General features: G+C 38.8%; 1 protein-coding gene across 6 annotated transcripts in view; it reads left to right on the top strand.

Annotated features, from left to right (window-relative positions):
* Positions 1 to 20019, top strand: part of FRY (FRY microtubule binding protein) — a 270718-nt gene that overhangs the window by 43373 nt on the left and 207326 nt on the right. For all 6 annotated transcript variants that reach the window (XR_004443018.1, XR_004443019.1, XR_004443020.1 and 3 more), the window contains exon 2: positions 4956 to 5155. Coding sequence is in view for 3 of the 6 variants with exons in the window: in XM_033235758.1 (XP_033091649.1) it covers positions 4956 to 5155 (200 nt within the window). In the remaining 3 variants the exon portion in view is untranslated. The remainder of the gene's footprint in view (positions 1 to 4955; positions 5156 to 20019) is intronic.

Raw genomic sequence — 20019 nt, 5'->3', positions numbered from 1 at the left:
CTATGAGCTGTGAAGGTGTTTGTATTGGTGCTACAGTTAGGAGGGTAGTCTGCCCTGGAAATGTTGGTAACTTAGGGAAATTGTACTGAAGGTTTAAACCGGCTAAGAGCAGCCAGCCTAAAAATTAAGCTATAAGTCAGTGAAATTGGGGAAAAAATAGTCATGTTCAAAAGATCATCACATGCAGCCAGAAATAGATTTAATAAACGGAAAAAGAATGGGTGTCACAACTATAAAATAGACTTCTCATAATTTAAGGAATGGACCCTGCTTAATATAAAAGATAGAGACCCAGTGAACACAAGAAAACACTTCCTGAAGCCATCCAACAAAACCAATTAGGAACAGAATTTGGAATAAAAATAATAAAGGAACATTGACAAAACCCATTTAAGACAAAAGAAGGCAATGGAGAAAAAAATTAGAACGTGTTAAAACCAAGATTAAAATGTACATGAGAAAATACAAAGAGAAGGCAAATTTCAAACGGATTCAATAATTAGAAACCTAATTAATATGTGAGAGTGATGCTCTTCTTCTCCATTCCACACCAGCCCCCACCACAGGAGCACTGGTGTGAATGACTTTTTAGAGAAATTGAGCTGTTATATGAAGATAGATATATAGGATGAAGGAAAGGAGAATAAAGGCTGATGGAGTTGGAGCTAAAAAGTTCATCACATGGATGCCACTGAACCGTACACTTAAAACAGACTAAGATGGTAAATTTTGTCTACTTTACCACAATTAAAAATAAACAAAAACAGATTTTTAAAAATTCATTATATGCAAGAAATTTTAGTGGGGGTTTTTAATACAACAAATTAAGCAACAGGAACAATTGTTTCTTCAACAAGTATTTGGATGGGGAAGATGTGACAAAGATTCTGTCAGGATCCTTTCATTGGGAGAGACCCCTATTTCCAGAGACCCGGCATGAAGAGAAGGCTGACCCTCGGGGCAGCTGGATGGCACTGGCTGGCAGGGCCCAGACCAAGCCAGGTGGAGGAAACTCTACTGACCTGGACCCTGAAAGGTAGGAGGATTTGCTTGCAGGACTGGATAAAAAGCAAGGAAAGCAGCACCCCAGGTAAAGAGTAGTTGATTCAGTCACTGCCTTCATTTGCAAACCTGGAAAATGGGACCTCAGTGTGGCTAGTACTGAATCCATGTTTTATTTTGTTTTTTCAATCAAAAATAAATTTCAATTAAAAATCAGACCTATGAAGGAATAGATTTAATTCTTGAGAGCTAAATTCTTAGAGGCAGCAGACTTTTCCCTTTTATACACCAAAAGTTTTTCAGTTTTATCTTTTTGAAATGGAAACCTTTGGAAATTGATACTAGTCTTTTCCCCACCTTTTTTACCTTTCTCTGAGACTTATGGTCCTCATAATGAACATAAACTGTAACACCAATCGAAGCCCTCAAGCCTGTGAGACTGTCATATTCAGCCAACTGCATTTTTAAGTTCTGGCGGCTTTCTAAATTATGCGATTTTGTTTCTTCTTTTGCTACTAGCATTTCTACCCATAGAAATTACACCCCCTCCCTTATAATTTTCTGTTTCCAGACTGTTGTGAATTTAGAAACTAGACAATTGATCTTACTTATATATAGATTAAGGGCAAGCACGTGCTGTGAGAGGGCCTGATGCTTTTCTTTCTAATGATAGTGCTCTAATATTTACACCAGTGTGGACTTTGTGACTCAAGTTTGACTACCAGGGAACATGCATTTCCTGGTCTGTACTATATTGTCACCAAATAACCCAGGTATTGAAAGGTGCCATGTCCTAATGTTTACTTTTGAAATTATCCTGAGGCTAGGATTTACCATAAATTAATTAGGGTAGGATGAAGAGAGGTTTCTGAAACTTGGAAGTGGACCTAGTTCAAGTACACTTCCCCCATCATCTTTCATGCATCTCAGCTGCCTAGGTTGATCTGTGTTTGAAACTCAGACTGATGAGTGACACCCTGCTTTGAATCATTTTCTGCTCTGGTACAGGGCTCTGCTGGGCTAGGATAGTTCCAGCTCAATAAGGCTGTTCATACAGTTTTATCTTTTTGAATATCACCTCTGTATTCACAAAGATGTCTGGCTTTGAAGTACAGATGAATAATATTTTTTATGATAGCAGCGAATTGGCACTTTAGCCGTTTAAATGGAGGATTTGTCTGAGAGGTTTTCTGATGTCTACATTTCAGCTCTCTAGTTCAAAATGCAGCCTTGCAGGACTGTCAGAGGTCCTCTCATGAAAATTTCACTCTCATGAAAATGTGTGCACTGTAGTTAAGACTTTCAGGCCCCAGAGTCATGCAATTAAGGATCTTGTCTTGCAATAACTGTATATATTACATCAACCCCATTATTGCTGCATCTAGAAATGGATCAGATCCTGTGGAAACCCAAAGATAATAAAAATTCATACTCCAAATAGACATTTTAGGGTTATATCCCAGTCTCTGGTTCTGTGGCACGATGCCTTTGATCCCTGAGGAAGATGTCTTGAGACATTATGTCCTTCTCTAAGCTGGTATTGGGGAGGTTTCCTCCTTCCACTAGGTGCCTGCACTGGGGGAGTAGGAGGTGAGGCAGAGGAGTGGCCAGGACTTCATTTTCATCATTTGATTTTCAATATGCCCCTTTGGAATCAATAGTGCCTTTTAGTGCACTGCTTGCCTTACCATTTAATTTAAAGTCATTAAATTAAACTACTATCTATCACAGCTACTGCATCCTTTCTTAAAAGACTCTGACATATTGTATCTCCTCATGTAGTTCCTATCCCAGGAATCCCTTTCAGACCTGCAGAAATAAAGTCAGGTGACATTTTTAGTTAGTTATTTGAGGAGATTTATTGAGTATTATCTGTGCAAAGAACTTCGGATGACATCTGGGAGTCTACAGTCTTATTAGGGAACTTTTAGGGGATATTGCTAGAAGAGTATATGGTTTAATTACAGGGCCGACCCTAGACAAAACCTTGTCTCCAATCAATAATTACTTTACTTGGCAGCAGTCTTTTGAGTCTTTCATAGATAATGTAGGATATGCACAACAAAGCAAAACACCGAACAGTTTGGGTTAAATGTTCAACTCTTGTAAAGGAAACGAATCAGTGAGGACTGGCCTAGTGGAGGTACGTGTTATGGAGATGAGACTAGAAGTGGCTCTGAATGAAGAGGAGGAAGAGATGGGCAGAAAAGAACGGAAAGGAGCTGCAGAAGAGAAAGAAGGAAGAATAAATGGCCAGTGTGCTCACAGGCTCAGTAAGAGCATCAGCAGGACTTGAATGAGGGTATGGAGGCAAACTACTAAAGGCTCTCAAAACCAGGCCAGGGTGCTGAGGCTGGATGATGTAATTGAGAGCTATTGAAAGTTTTGAGCAGAAACGTGTTATGATTAAAGCCATGCAAAAGAAAGATTAGTTTGATATGGAAAATAGATGAAATAATGTCCGCAAAGAAGCTATTAAAATCATCTAGCCATAGGCCTCCAAGGGCCTGGATAGGATGTGGCCAGTGGGAATGGAGAGGAAACGAGATAATATGCAAGACATTTTATTATGTTTTTGTCACTTGCGAGGCCATATTCTTATAGTTTAGTGGTAGCTGAAATCTGGAAAGACCGTTCAGATGTAAGGGGCTCCTCAACTGTTATGTCAGGTTAAATGAATTACAGAGGAAGGGTAGGAAAGGTGAGGGAGAGCCATCTATGTAACATTGGGGACATATTCGTAATTTAATAAACAAAATGTTATACTGCTTCCTCAGAATTTGTCTTGACACAGAAAGGAGGCAAGAGAAGCCTTACATTTATTTGTAGTTATGAAAAGAGTATCAAACTTTCATGGAGAACTTTCTTCTGCCTTTAATATTGATGACACCACCATTCTCTTGATATCCAATCCAGTGTCCAAACTGGAAACTCACTTTTTACTTGACTCTTTCCCTTAATCTCCATATCCAGTTACCCAGAACTAAATACTTATGTTTAACTGTATGCTTCCTGTTCTCAGCATTCCCAGTGCCTCTATCCTAAGCCCTCTTGCTCTTACATTTCTTTCTCTGGATATTAATAACTGACCATCTTATAAGGGCTTGTGTGGGAGGGGTGGTAGAATTTAACATATCAAAGTACTGTAAAAAGTAGAGACTTGAAACTGCATTTATGAATTAAAAAAAAAGATTAGCAACTGTCTGATTAAAACAGTGTGTGACTCTGTGGCCTTCTGAACAGAGGCCACTCATCAAGAGCTTTAAGAGCTGCCTCTGTTGAAGATATAGTACTCGTGGGGAACCTACATATTTTGTAAAGGAAGCACAGAGGTGTCCCAACTTGAGCCGAAGGGTGGTGAGAGTGAAAAGTTAAACCCACACCTTGGACGGCAAACAGGGCACTGCCTGAGCCTTGTATCTTTCAAGAGGTGCATCCCTTTCTAGAGCAAGAGCCAGCTTGGCTTCTGAAAATTGACTCTTGAAGATTTCTGGAAGGAATGACCCCAGAGTCTTTTCCATTATTAGAACGAAGCACGGAAGACAGAGAGCTCTTGACCATGAGGAAAACCTGGACAAGAAATCACTTTTTTTCCCATATGCATTTTCTACCCATTTTCTACGTGGGACTGCTGTTTCCCTAGAACAAAAAATAAGCCAAAAACATCTTAAGTATTGTAAGATTGGTCAGCTATAGTATGAGCTTCCAATATAATTTACCTAAAGCAATGTAGTGACTAGAATTTTGAGATGACCAAATATGGTATAACACAAAAATAGTATAATGAAAATAATAAAATTCTGACACCATTTCCAAAGAATAAGGCCAGGTTATAATATTAAATGTGACTTTCTTGATACGATTCATATCCTGATATTTATGGTTTAACACAGTCCATCTGAATATTTATGACATTATTTTCAGCCAGTAAGAATGCCCATTCTGTTTTTCAGCTTCTCCCGTTGGCAACGGTTACATCAAGCCTCCAGTTCCACCTGCTTCTGGCACGCACAGGGAGAAAGGGCCGCCAACCATGTTACCCATCAATGTGGACCCAGACAGCAAACCAGGAGAATATGTCCTCAAAAGTTTATTTGTGAACTTCACCACTCAGGCCGAACGCAAGATTCGTATCATTATGGCAGAGCCCCTGGTGAGTACATGCCGTGGGACCTGTCTCTTCGAAACTTCATCTGTATGCTGTTATACTACATTTACACACTCTAACAAAAGATGGATTGCTTTTCTTCTAGTTTGTAAAGATTCTTTAATATCATAGGTCATGTTTTAAAGATAATAGTTAGGTTCCCTGATCTAAGAGAAACAATTTGAGTGTCGAGGATTTTAAAACAATCTTCAGCAAATACTATTCAGTAGCATGCTTCACTGCTGCATTTGGGACTAATAAGCATAATTTAACAAAAAGAAGTATCAGTCATAGAAAAATTGTGTTCAGAGTCTCTGTGATATATGTATGTGTGTATATATATATATCATACACATACTTTATATATATGGCAAAATCTTTTGTCCAGTTTTTAAAGGAGATGACAAGAAAAATCATTTTGTTCAAGTGGCTGTGTGGACTTTGAGTTTGAGAAGTTAAGGGCTTGGTACCATATTGTCAGAGGAAGTGTTTTGATGAGTCGCTCAGAAACACCATTTCCATTTCTAAAACATGAAAGACAATACATTCTTGACTTACTTACCTTTAGTTCCCTCGTTAGACACATGATACCCTTGGATGTCAGTGTCTTTGGTTGCAGATGCTTCTGCTAGAAAATAAGACAGGCGTGAGTCCGCCTTATGTTAATTGCTCTAACAGGGCTCTAAAGAGCACTGAATCTCTCCAAAGGACAGTCAGAAAGGAAGGAAGTGCAATTGGTAGATTCAGATTACTTGTTTTCTAACCTTGGCAGGGCCACACACAATAAAATGAAAGGAAAAGAATTCAGAGTGATGCAGCTGTTTCTGTGAAGTGTGACTTTGTACCTCCTATGAGGTTACTGGGGTAATAAGAAGATAATCAGAGGTTTGCTTTGCAGAATTATAACTCAAAATAATTAAATACAGTATTCTTAAGCCTGCAATACATGTCTCTGAAAATATGTAACAGATGATGCGCATCATCTGTTAAAAATGACCTTTACAAGAATTACAACATAAGGTTTGGGAATCAGAATTCATAAACGTTTGTTAAGTGTGTTTACCTGAAAGTTACAAACTTTGTTCAATAAAATTTTTATTAGATCAGTGGATGTTACATTTATCCATTCTGTTCATAAAATTCTCTTCATTTATTGAATTTCCATAATTATGGGAAGTGTTTCTTGCTTTTACAGTTTAAATCATCTAAATTCATCCTTACTACAGGACCTTTATTTCCATTCACTCATGTTTTTGTGTTTCTGCTCCTCTTACTTCTACTAATAGCTGATATCTGTGGTGTAGTTACTATGTGCTAGGCATTGTGCACAACTTACTACCTCCTTTAATCTTCGCAATGACCTTAGGTAGACAGCATTTATTTCCTCCTTACAGATGGGGAAAGTTGGCACAGAGGAGGTTAAGTAAATACTCAAGGTCACACAGTGCTGATTTAAACTCAAACTAGGTGGCTTCAGAACCCACATCTGAACCCCTCTGAATTTATTGTAAAGCTTTCCTTGGTCCTCTTCATGTAAAGACACTGTTGCAGATACTGTTGCTAACTTCTTAAAACAAACCAACACAGGACTCTCCTGTAACGTGAATCAGCCACTTCAAGTATCCAAAGTCCCATTGCCCAGAACAGGGCTGACCCTTGGAGCCTCCAACCCCTGAAGCAGCCCAGACTCCTCCCCTGGTGGAGGGAGGGAAGCTACCTCCATTTCAGAGGATGTGGGTCAGTTTAAAGAGAGAGTGGTGAGGCACAATAAAGATTCATTTCACCCTGTAGCCTTAGAAAAGTGCAAAAATGACAGGTCTAGTCTCTTTGAAATTGTGTATCCTAATGAATTTTCCTGAGGAGCTGTGAGGTTGTACAGAAGTTCAAAGAGATGCTTACACAGCTAGGTCCTGATACCCTTTGAACCATCCATGTTTCCAAAATAATAGTTTACTGTTTTTTTAAGAATTTATGAAGTAAAATAGTTTGGATTTAACTTTTTCCCTCAAGTCAGGTTGGAATTTGTTTGCGTGGAGTTTGTTTTTCCTTCTTGAAATAAGGATTAGGTCTGAAAAATGTACATGTGCCATAGCGTTCTTTTAATAGAAGTAGACATTTTTGTTCCTCTCTATGATACAACTAAAATGTCCCCAAACAAGAAAAAATTTTAAAGTGTAAGTTCTTGTCATAAGGAAATCTTCCTTATGTGCTCAGAGTGAAGGATTCTGCTGGGTGGTAATGGCCAAGAAGACACACTTGATGTTTTTAGCTGAAGAGATGAATCTAATCAGTTTTTAGTATTACTGATTTTTATAAAAAGAGACTTTTTTGCTCTATCACTCAGACTACAGTGCAGTGGCGCAATTTTGGCTCACCACAACCTCGGCTTTCTGGATTCAATTAATTCTTGTGCCTCAGCTTCCTTAGTAGCTAGGACTATAAGAGTGCGCCACCACGCCCAGCTAATTTTTATATTTTCAGTAGAGATGGAAACATCTCTACTGAAATGTTGGCCAGCCTGGTCTCAAACTCCTGACTTCAGGTGATCTACCCACCTTGGCCTCCCAAAGTGCTGGGATTACAGGCATGAGCCCCCAACTCTGGCCTTTTTATTCCCCTTTGATTTTTTGGCAGAAATGTAAGCTTCTGTTCTATATTCTTTTCTTGTCTGCTGAAAAGTGCTTAGTAATTTTCTGTCCTTATTTTTGCCTACTTGTAGGCCAGTAAATGTGAATGGATTCAGAGGCTTGTCACCTGATTCTAGAAGTGTGAATGTGCATTTGGCATTTTGTCCTGTAGCTGCAACAATAGGTGTTATTTTTGATGTATGTAGAGTACTTTTAAGGTGAATTCTATTAATTGTCCTCTACTATTCCTCTTGTTGAGTTAGCTTCTCTTACAAAGACACTGAATGCTTTACAACCCTGAATTTATGTGGGTTCGTATCAAATCACAAAATTGTATTCTATTATTCTTAACTAAATACAACTTGTATGGGGATGGCAAAGGTAATTTTCAAAAACTTGGAAGTATAGACTTACTATTTGGGGAACTACTCAGGAATCCATATTTTTTAGTTTTATTGTTAAAAGACTACCTCAGAATTTTACACCTATTAGCTTGTGTGGAGCAGATTATGTACAACTTTAAATTAAATTGTAAGATTTTATTTATGACTTTGCAATATCCAGATAGCCAACTTAAAAAAAAAAAAAAAGGAAATAAAAATGTTCTACAAAAACAAATTTTAGATTTGTTTCTCTGTAAATATCTTTCACTTGTTCTGCAGAATGGCTCTTTGTACCCAAAAGATGCTCAGGTCATATTCATGAATATTTATGGATAAGTCAATAATTTTGTTCTATTTTTATTGCTTCATGGGGACATTTAACAGCATTTGTTCTTGTCCAGTCTTATCATTATTTCACCTTTCCCAAGCAAAGTGTTCTGAACAAGCTAATGGGGTCATCTGTGTCTCTTTTATATTTTTATTTCAAAACATAAAAACTGCAGAAAATAAATAATGGATACAGTTCCTTCTTGCATCCTCCTCCTTCCCTCTGAACTCAGTTTTCTTTTTCCCAAAGTGAATCTTTTTCAGTTCTTTAAGTAAGAATCAGTGGGTGGTAAATTACTCAGTCTTGTTCATCTGAATGTCTTTATTTCTCCCTCATTTATCGGTGATGGTTCAGCTGGGAATAGAATTCTAAGTTGACATTCATTCTCCCTCTGACATTTGAATCTTTATTTCACTGTATTGCCTTACCATTGCTGTTGAAGAGTCTGTAGTGAATTTGTTATTTGTTTGTAGATTCTTTACTTTTTTCCCTGTTTACTTTTATAGTTTTTTTCTTTGTCTTTAGTACTCTGAAGTTTCACAACACTGTGTTTGGGTGTGCATCTATTTTTATTTTCTTATTTGAGACTGTTGTGCTTCTTAAATTAAGGATTTATATCTTTTCATCAATTCTGGGAAATTCTTAACTATTAATTATATGAATGTCATCATTTTTCCACTTTCCCCCTTCTCTTTTTCTGATACTTCTATTAGATGTAAATTGGACTTTCTTATGCTACATTGCATATCTTTTTACCCATCTTTTATTATTCTACCTCTTTGTCTCTTCTGCATTCTGAGTAATTTTTTCAGATCTGTTTTCCAATTCATTAATGTTCTCTTAGGCTATATAATCTGTTTTACCTATCTATTGAGAATTTTAATTTTGATGACTACATTTTTTATTACTGGAAGTGCTATTTAGTTCTCTTTGAAAGTCTACTTAGGCTTCTTATTTTCATTGTATTTTGTTTCTTTTTTAAGATTACAACTTTCCTTTTATGTCTTCAATCACCTTGAATGTGTCTTTAGATTATTGTTCTGTTATACACTACTTGTTGTGTCTGCTAATTCTGTTTGTTGTGCCTGCTAATTCTTGCCCATGATGGATTGCTTTTTACGTACTTTTTTCACTGTGAATTCTTTCACTGAGCCTCTTTTTCTGTGAGTTCTCCTTGCATCCACGGTTGTGGGAGTGTTTCTCCAGCACAGTTTTGCTTTTGCCCCTTCTGTTGCCCAGAGTTACTGCTGTCCGGGGCCAAATATTCGGTGACTTTCTGCACCTAGAAGGTGACACGAATGTATATCCCAAACTTGTAAGACTTTGGCCTGTGGTTTCAAATTCTTGGATGTGAATTTTTTTTCTTGTTATTCTATTATATTGTTATATAATTATATTATATAATTATCTATATTATTATAGAACTTAAGCAGAGACCACTGGGAACATCTTTTCATCTTCTTTTAACGGTGCATAGATTTTTCCCTAGTCTATTGTTTAGGACCAGACTTTACGTAAGGCATCTTATTTTCTATGTCCCACCTCTCAGGGCCCATATCACTGTTTCCTATCCCCCGGTGGACAACAACAAAAGCCTCTAGGATAATGAAACAAATAGTCCTCTCCCTGGACAGCCACTAAGCTACCTCACTCCCTCCTGTTTTTCCTTTCCTTTTACCTTTCTTGTGAACTCATTTCTACACTTAAAAAAAAAAAAATGTTATATTTCATTCAATATTTCCAAGCACTTACTCCATGTAAGCTTTTGGGTTACCTGAGCCCATCGTCCTGCCTATGTCCTCTGCAGAATTCTCAGTTTGCTTCCCATGCAGATAAAGCCAGGGTTGGCCTTTGCTCCATGAAGCACATGGTGAGGTGGGGTGTCCTCAAGGTGAATAAAAAGAAGAATAAGGGGCCTGTCACCAGTTTTTCGTCCTCTGATCTTATCTGTGAATCTTCTCTAAACACAACCCTGTCCATTACATTTCTTGCACAAAACTTCCATTTCATTCTCTTTCACTCCTTGATTTGGCCCAAACCGATCTTACTCCCACCACATGCCTTTATGAACCCAGGTTTCTTGTCTGCCACCATGTGTTTATGCATGCCGACCCCTCTTTCTGGAATGCTGCTCAGCTCCTCATCCTGCCTGCCCTTTAAGGCCCCATCCAAAATCTCATCATCTGAAAAGCTTGGCTTGATTTCTTCCCTGATGTCTCCACACAATCGTGCTTATGTTAACACACACTTACACGTATCTGCAAATCTCTCTACTTTATCTGAGCTACCATATCATTCTGTCGTGCAAACTATTCTGTCCTCACTGAATTAGAGTAATTAGTATAGGCTAAACTAGTAAATACCAGAGTATATGATGAGTTTTGAGGGTAAGCATTTTATGATACTTTCAGTTGTGCATGTGCGTACCAAACCATAGTGTATTTTTTACGGTGGTGGGGTAGGGGCAGAGATTTTCTCTTAAGTTGAAGAAGCAATGTATTAGCCTATAAGTTCCTTGGAGGCAATATCTGTGTGGGATGCATCTTGACACACACACACATGTAAACACACACACACAGACACACACACATCCCATGCCCCCATGTTTAGGACAGTGTTTGCATATCACTGACAGTAAATTTTTTTTAAATGAATGAATGAATGAATGAAACATTAATATAGTAGCTTGAAAGGAATGTCTTTATTGGATCCTGTGTGTTTCCAAAGGTCATCTTGCCAACTCTAAACCAATAATAATAGATTTTTGTTCTGTTCTTTGCCCTCGACAGATGAATGCCCTACAATGTGCTGAATACAAGAGGCATTGATTCTCAGCCTCCTGCTTTCGGGCATCTAAGGATACCTGTTTATTCATTGATACGGTCACCTTCCCCTCACCCCGACTCCAGCAATAGGTGACTCTTAGTGATCAGACACAGTCTCAGAATATATGCTCTCATTCTCTGTGAGTCTGTCTATATAGCATCTATCACTGTAGTCACAGGCAATTACCTTCTCAGTAAGCTCTTTCCAAAAACAAGACTCTCCAGTTTTTCAGAATTCAAGTGCTGCTATCAATTTTGACTTTGTAGATCGAATAGACAAAAGAGATAAAGACAAAGTTAAAGACAAAACAGCTTTTCATTCTGACTGATCTGGATTTGACTCCTGCTTCCACCTCTTTAGTGTTGTGTGACCTTGAACCAGCCAGTCAACCTCCTTTTTTTCTCATTTGCAAAATGGGAGTAACAGTACCCAGCTCACAGGGTGGCTGAGAGGATTAGAGGGAGTGTATGGAGCCCCTGATATACTCCTGAGCATGTAGGAGATACTCATTTGTCCTCATCACCACCCTCATTATCCTCATCGGAGGACTGAGATGAGTTTCTGGTATATTTCCTCAGAAATCAGCCTGGTGCATCCTCTCTTTGTGTTCACTCAAACATAATGGAGGCTTGAGCAGGGGACTTGACTGTCTGCTGTTGCCATTTATCAGTACGTCAGGTGGCTCTCCTGAGCTCTGCCATGGCGTTGACAGAGGCACAACCACAGCTCCTTTCAGCAGACCTGGTGTTGGCCCTCCAGGCGCTCATGCTTTGGGAGATGACAGAGGCAAACAAAGTACTTGAGAGAAGACAACACCCCCCACGATCTCACTGTATTTCCAGCAAAACACTTGAGGCCTACCCAGGTGTGAATTGTGAAGACCTAGGCAGTAAAACCAGGGATTTGAGGTACGTCCACCTCTGAGGGTTTTCAAAGGCTTTCAAAGAGGAAATTTCATTGGTTCTTGAGAGGAGGGGGTCTCAGAAAAAAATAAGAACCACTAATGCCAGGCAACCCAAAATGTGAAAGGCCGGGTTATTCAGCTAAGTAAACCAAGTTTAGAAAATTTCAAGAATTTTCAATCACACTTCTTAGACTTTTGTCCACGCCCCTCCCTATGACTTGCCCAATACACAAGAAAATTAGTTTTTTATTATAGCCCTGCCACTAACCTGTGCTTCTGACAAAGTCACTTATGTGTGATCTATCATTGTTTTCTCATCTGTGAAAGGATAGCAGCCAGGCCGTTTTCACTCTAGTGTATAAAAGAAGTGAAATAAAAGCAGCATTCACTCTCAAACCCCTGGGTTTAAACTCTTAAATTCCTTGGGTTTAATCCCTGGGTTTTGTTTTTTTTTTTTTTTTTTTTTTTTTTTTTTTTGAGACGGAGTCTCGCTCTGTCGCCCAGGCTGGAGTGCAGTGGCCGGATCTCAGCTCACTGCAAGCTCCGCAGCTCCGCCTCCCCGGTTTACGCCATTCTCCTGCCTCAGCCTCCCGAGTAACTGGGACTACAGGCGCCGCCACCTCGCCCGGCTAGTTTTTTCTATTTTTAGTAGAGACGGGGTTTCACCGTGTTAGCCAGGATGGTCTCGATCTCCTGACCTCGTGATCCGCCCGTCTCGGCCTCCCAAAGTGCTGGGATTACAGGCCACTGCGCCCAGCCAATCCCTGGGTTTAAACTCACTTATTAGTGAGTCTACCTGGGTTTAATCTTCCATTGTCCCTTCCAGGAACTGCAGTGGAAGCTAAATTGGGGATTAGGCCAGGAATTCCGTCTGGATCTAGTCTATCAGCATAAAATGTCAACGGGAAGAAGAAAAAGAAATTCTGACTCGCCTGACAAAGAGTTACTCAGAAAGAAAGTAATTTACTGTGTTTTGATTTCGAAACCTGGAATAAAGAGAAGGTTTTTTTTTTTAAGTCTCCTTGACTTAAAAAAAAATCCTAACTTTCATCTTGTCCTTCAGCAGAGACTAAGAGTGAGAGAGTTGTGCCCACCTTCGTCCAACATCCTGGAATTCAAAAACACTTTTTATGATGAAAGATGAGTGAAAATGGGGAATTTTATCATTGGGATTGCTTGAGCCTTAGTAGCCTTGTTCACAAAATGGTTAATGGACAAGATGCAGGCAGGGTATTTTAGACATTGTTCCTGTGCTGAGTTTGGAGCACAGGTGTGGGCTGACAAACAGAGTGATAATTCATAAAGGTGCTAACTGTGTCATGCTGGAATGGAGGCTTAAAAATAATATAACATGATCTAGCTGGTTTGCTAACATGAAAGAAGTAAACTCGAAGTAACACAAACTATTTTCTTGGGGTACACAGTCTAAAGAATCCAGGATGCCAAACTCTATTGCATCACACATCATGATGAAATATGTCATGCTTAAGAACAAACCTGTAGGAACATCAGTCATGGCCAGCTGGCACAAACACTGAAAGGCCAAGCAATTAGCTAATGACAGCATTACTGCATGCTAATGTTGTTCCAGGTTCAGGCAGTAACGTTGTTGACATACCTTTGTTCCTTGGCCCAGAGTCTGAGGCTTCCAGCTCCTCCTGTGTCCTGATGTTACAAAGCTGGCATCAGGACAACTCTCCTGTTACCCCTAAAGTTAAGCAGGATGCTGTGCTGTAATAAGGACACTGGTGGCCCACCACCAACAGATGGTGTATGATGAGTGGTTCTAGTCATTTTGATGAATGGGACTAAGGTCTAAGTAAGTTTGGCAAGTGATATACACCCTCGTCTGAGCTTCCTCTTGTGATTATAGACCATATCTGATGAGAAGTAAGAGACCGAAATTAGGATACACCTTGTTTTTAGGTGTAAAAGAGGTTTCTTCACTTCTGGGCCATCTAGAGATCGAACATTCATCCATAGTCTTGTATTTCACTCATTCACATGACTGATGTGTGTGCAGACTTCTAGATATCAGAAAACATCAGATCCCTTCATCCAGAACCCTTTTTAGTATTTTAGTAATTTGTGAATTGGGAAATTCTGCTGTGCTAAAGGACGGAATGACTGCCTCTAATTAAGTCTGGATCTTTATATGACAGATCTTCATAAAACTGATTGTAATTAATCATGTTCATAGGCTTATCACCATTGACTAACCTCAGCCATATGATATTTCATAATATTTTATCATGCCCATTTGCAAGCTGGTGGTTTTTCTGCACTGCTCTACATGCCAATCTTCCTATACTAAGCAAAGGTTACATGTCTGTTGACTAAGGATGTGTAAATAGCAGAAATGCCAGCCTTAATGTCTTTCTGCACTGTGGATTCCAGCCAGCTTCCCAGAAGGACAATCAGCTAGGCTTGTTGGTCAAACTCCTCTTTAAATAGAGGCTGCTGTTGCTTCAACAGACCAAATAAGGGAAATATAGAGTAAAAGTAATTTCGTTTAACTCCCTGTTGAGTGTAGTGATAGAATCAAAGTAAGGCTGTCCTGAAAAGAGACTAAAATATTGCTCTTCAGATAGGGAATATTTATATCACACTTGACAACATACTGGCTAGTTTTCAAATTATAAATAAATAACTTTTAAAATAGCTGTTTCTTAACAAAACAGCTTAGCCTGGAACATCCCTTAAATAATCTATAAAGACATTCATCAAAAACTTGAAAATTCACCATAACCCAGAAACATAGCATTGTTAGTGGCTAAAAAGATTTAATTTAACTGCTGAATGAAGTGATCTTTCAGATGATCTCATAAGTTTGTTTTCTTTATTATGAGTATGCTTGGAGACATGTAGATGAAAAACATTTATTCTGTGGCTCCTAAATGGAACTTTTTCAGCTGTGAAATGAAATTTGATACACCACCATAGTAAAAGTTTGATTGAACCTTATAGCAAATAAATGATGTGAAAAGCATCATGAGGTAATAAAAAATATCAGAGGGCTTTTTACTTCAATTTAATAGTATCCAATTCAGTTCATTCATGGATAAGGCCATAATTTTTATTTTTATTTTTATTGCTGGTGACTTTCTGAAGAGATTATCGAAGTTTCCTTTTTTTGAGAATACAAAACTGGACAAAGGTGATTCCTCATTATTTTCAGTCTAGCTTTTCTGGTGATATGTTCTTTGTACTATTTACAAAAACATCCTTTTTAATACAAACAAAAGATCATCTGGAAGTATATGTTTTAGAGTGAGAGAAAATACCAATAAAAATACATTCAATAATAATGGCATAATACCAAGTAACGATGGCTCATTCCTTAAGGCCACTCTGATGTAATATTGCTGTGTTCCCACACCACATTGTGCATTTTGACATTCCTGAAAATCATCAGTACAGTTTTCAGCAATAGCAAGCTTTACTATAGCATTGTAGCAATTTTAACCAGCACAGATTTTGATTTCTATAGGTCATGCTAACAATAAGACTTGTTTTATTAGGTATTTTTACTGTTGCTTACATACGTATCTAGTATATTCTGACTTTTAAAATTTCTTAAAACACAATATTCTATTTGATAATATTTCCTGATGCTTTTGGGAATTTCTACTCAGTTCCTAAGTTGTAATTATGTAGGTTGAAGGCAATGGAGTTGGAATGTCCCTGTAGGCTTTCCCAACGTGATTCAGCCATGAAGAATACAAACATTCAAGGAAAAAGACTATGCAGGTCACAGAGAAGGAATGTCTGGTGGACACAGGGGCTCACACCTGTAATCCCCACACCTTGGGAGGTTGAGGTGGGAAAATTGTTTGAGTCCAGGAGTTTGAGACCAGCCTGTGCAACATGGTGAGACCCACTCCCCAATCTCTATCTACAAAAAATAAAAACAAAAAAATTAGCCAGGCATGGTGGCACATGCCTGTGCTCCCAGAGGCTGAGGTGGGAGGATCATTTCATTGAGGCTGCAGTGAGCCGTGTTAACACCACTGCTCTCCACTCCAGCCTAAGTGACAGGGTGAGACCTTATCTTCAAAAAAAGAAAAGAAGGAACGTCTCAGAAGTAGAAGAAGAACAGATGGGAGGTGGAGGGTGATTCAAGTGGAAAGAAGGGAGTGAACATTGCTGCTAAAAGATCCAGCATGAAAAATGGCCACCAGATTTGCTATTTGGAAAATTACTGGGGTCCCTAGGGAGACTAATTTTAGTGGTGAAAGAAAAGCCCAGATTGCAAGTAGTTAAAGACATTTTGAATAGGAGAGGAAAGAAAGACAGGAAGTGTAGACCAGAAGAGGGTTAGAAAGGAAACCACAGCCAGAGGTGGATGTGTGGCCAAGGAGGGCACTAAGATGAAAAGGTTTCAGCATGTTCCTAGCTGAGAGAAAGACCAAAGAGAAGGGAAGAGTTGAAGAAAGAGGTTGCTGAGGAGCTGGCTGATGGAGCGATGTCCTGAAGGAGACAGGAAAAAAAATCCATCCACACACACTGTACTAGACATTGAAAGTCTACTGAGTGAACATAACATGCACAATTAGAGGGGTGTATTGGGACAAATAAAATTGAAAAGACCAACAAAATAGAAAGGTACCCAGAAACAAACAAGTGAAGGTTGTATCTTACATGTCGTAGTAGCTGCTGTAGTTCTTCTTCTTCTTCTTCTTTTTTAAAGAATGCCTATGAGAGCTGCTCTTGTGTTCAATTAAAATGAAGATTAACTTTGTAGCTGAATTTAATTGAAGTTTCTCCTCCACTGTTCAAATAATGGATTTGTACTTAGGACTGTTAAATGTGGCAGAGAAATAGGCTCCACTGAAATGAACAAAATCACTGCAAATAGGACAGATTATCTCAAGAGATTTTGCTTAAAAAAAAAAGTGCCAACATATTCTTCCAGATTTATATCTGCCTTCACTTTTCATGGCATGGGGTACTGGGCAACATCTTACCTGATAGTACCTTGGATTTATTTGAGCTTTCTTCTGTATCATTCTCTTTCGTTTCTTTTCCTCCAGTATTTTAGGTGAAAGGTAGCATTTATTATTTCGCTTAAGAAAAGTCATTTTAATGACTCAATGGAATACAAAGGAAGAAGTTTTGTCAGTTTCCACAAGTACCCTTCTTCCACAGATCTCCAAGGGTTTTAACTATTTCTCATTAGCTATTAGAAACCTACTCAGGATATCATAGGGTGATGTCCATTTTTACAAACTGAGGCAGGTTATCAAGGGGGTAAGTCTTCCTCCAGAAGTCCAGTGATCCATGCAGGCAGTCAATTGACATGACCAGAGGACATCTTCAAGATGAATCACACCACTGGGGTGCCGATTACCCCTCAGGATGGGGAAAGTCATTTGGGGAGTAGTAGTCAATATTCAGAACTGTGAGTCCTCAGGCTCACTCCTTAGGTGTTTTTCCAAACTTGAGTCAAAGTTGGCACAAATGAGATCAGATGAGAAAAAGATGTCAGACATGAAAACATTTGGGACCCCATTATTCTTTGGTTCATGCTGAAGTAGAGTGCCTGCTGCTGGGTGCAGATAGTTCTGAACAAAATGCTTTGGTGCATTTTCGCCGTTGGGTGCACAGCTCTTTACTGCGAAGGGTGCCACCACATGGGGTGAGGAGGCTCACCACTCAGCATCTTCCCATGTTCTGGTGAAGAAGAGAGATCCTAATGGTGGTAGTTCCATTCTGAAATTCTTTATTAACCACTGAGACCAGACATTTATATTATAAAATTTCACTGCTGATGATATCAAAATCCTCAATCGATTATATGTATCCTCATTTTTTCTAAACGGTAAGTGAAGCTTAGAGAAGTTAAGAAAGGGTCGTAAGTTGTGAGGACCTAGGATTCAAACTCTCAGATTTCAAGAACTCTCAGGTCTCTCAGATTTCAAAGCCCACGCCCTTCACTGCTACATCCACTGTTGTAATAATTAAAAGACTTTAAAATAGCATCTTAAGCAAGGTTATTGATATATTTAACTAATTGAATAATCTCATATTAACTCCAATAGCATTGCTGGATTAAACACATTCATTGAAATCTCTCTAAATGCCCAGATGTCACCACAGTGCAGTATATCCATGTAACAAAACTGCACTTAAATGTATACACATTTTTTAAAAAGAAATATCTCTGAGGGCAGTAATACTTTGGATCTTTCTAGATTAGTGAAATCTTACCTGTGTGGAGCACACTTGAAATTTTGGAAGGCCACTAAAAAGTTAGAAGAAGAAAGTTATTGTATTAAATGAGCCTCTTGTATACCCCAGATAAAGCACCTCTTGGTATGTCAGACTCCCTCTAGACTTCTAAGTGACTGTGGCCTGTCCTGTCTGGCCATCTTGCTTTCCTCCTAAAGATTACAGAGATGTATGATATGAAAAGATTGTGAAGTGAAAATGTAATTAGTGTACACTGAAATTGTTTGAAAATCAAGGTAGAGGTTGATGGCTTTCCTCTGCCCGTCTTAGATGTGGACACAAGGAGTGTTTAAAGTCTGTATTTTTTTAAGCTGGGAGTAGGGAAGCTTGGAGCTCCTCAGGGTGTGAGAAGCACAAACAGCTGTATTCCTATGGAAATACTGAAACTCCTGCAGAATTCTTCAGCGCAGGAGAAAATTCCCCTTGCATAGTTTGGGACAGCAGTGATCTCTGATTCGGAGGGAGAAAACTCAAAGAGAAGCCCAGAGTGCAGACTGAGGACTGCATCTTACTTCTCACACAGCAGGTGAGATATCTCTGAGATTTGGCCACCCAAATCCAGTCTGCAAATGGGGAGAAATGGGGAGTGGTCCTTTTTATAGCTCCATCAGGAAAAGATAAAAAAAAAAATTGGAGAATTGCTATTGGAATAAGTTTTGAGAGTATCTTATGTCATCTTTAAAAACAAGACATTGTAAGATTTCAATTGTGATAAGTGATGCATCACGACCTCCTGGTTTTAGATTTTGTTTGATTTTTTTCTAAAGAATTTAAAAGATAAACATATGCAAACAGAATAGCACAATGAACCTAATGGTCATCTTCAACAATTATCAACTCATAGCCAATTCGTTACACACTCCCTGAACCTTCCCCTGATATTACTTGAAGCGAATACTAGAAACAGAATCATCTCTAAGCATTTCCGTATGTATCTCTAAAAAAGTTCTTCTCTAAACAAAACTGCAATACTATTACTACATCTAAAAAACTAACAACCATCCCTTAACGTCATCAGGTCTCCCATGTGTTCAAACTGCCAATTGTATCATGAATGTCATATTTTCTTTTAACCAAATATTTGAACCAGGATCCAAGTAAGCTCCACACATTGCAGTAGACTTTTAAAGAAATCAACAAACTCCCCTCCATTTCTCTTTTTCTCCCCCCTCAAAAAAACTTATTTATTGAGAAAACGTCTTTCTTTCCCATTCTTTCCTTCAGTCTGGATGTGGCTGGCTACATCTTTTTGGCGTAATGTGATATATTCCTCTAACTCCTGTATTTCCTAAAAATTGGAAATTAGATAGAAAGCCTTGGTTAGATTCAGGTTTGAGCTTGTTTGTTTGTTTGTTTGTTTAGTCAAGACTATGTCATACTGCTTTCCTCCATCAGAAGGGATGTAATGTCTGGGTTTCACTTTTTTCTGTGCTGTGAGCAGCCGCTGAAGTTCAGCGCGAAGTCTGAGTATTTTGGGTTTTCCCAGGTCCCTGGGTCCTCGTTTGTTCACTGTCACTCAGTGAGCTGGGGCATCTGGTCAGACCTAAGGTCTTCAGCTTTAGCCAGCTGAG

The sequence above is a fragment of the Trachypithecus francoisi genome, unplaced genomic scaffold, assembly GCF_009764315.1.
Source record: "Trachypithecus francoisi isolate TF-2019V2 unplaced genomic scaffold, Tfra_2.0 Contig01461, whole genome shotgun sequence".
NCBI classification, from domain to species: domain Eukaryota; kingdom Metazoa; phylum Chordata; class Mammalia; order Primates; family Cercopithecidae; genus Trachypithecus; species Trachypithecus francoisi.
This window is presented reverse-complemented; position numbering and strand designations above follow the sequence as displayed.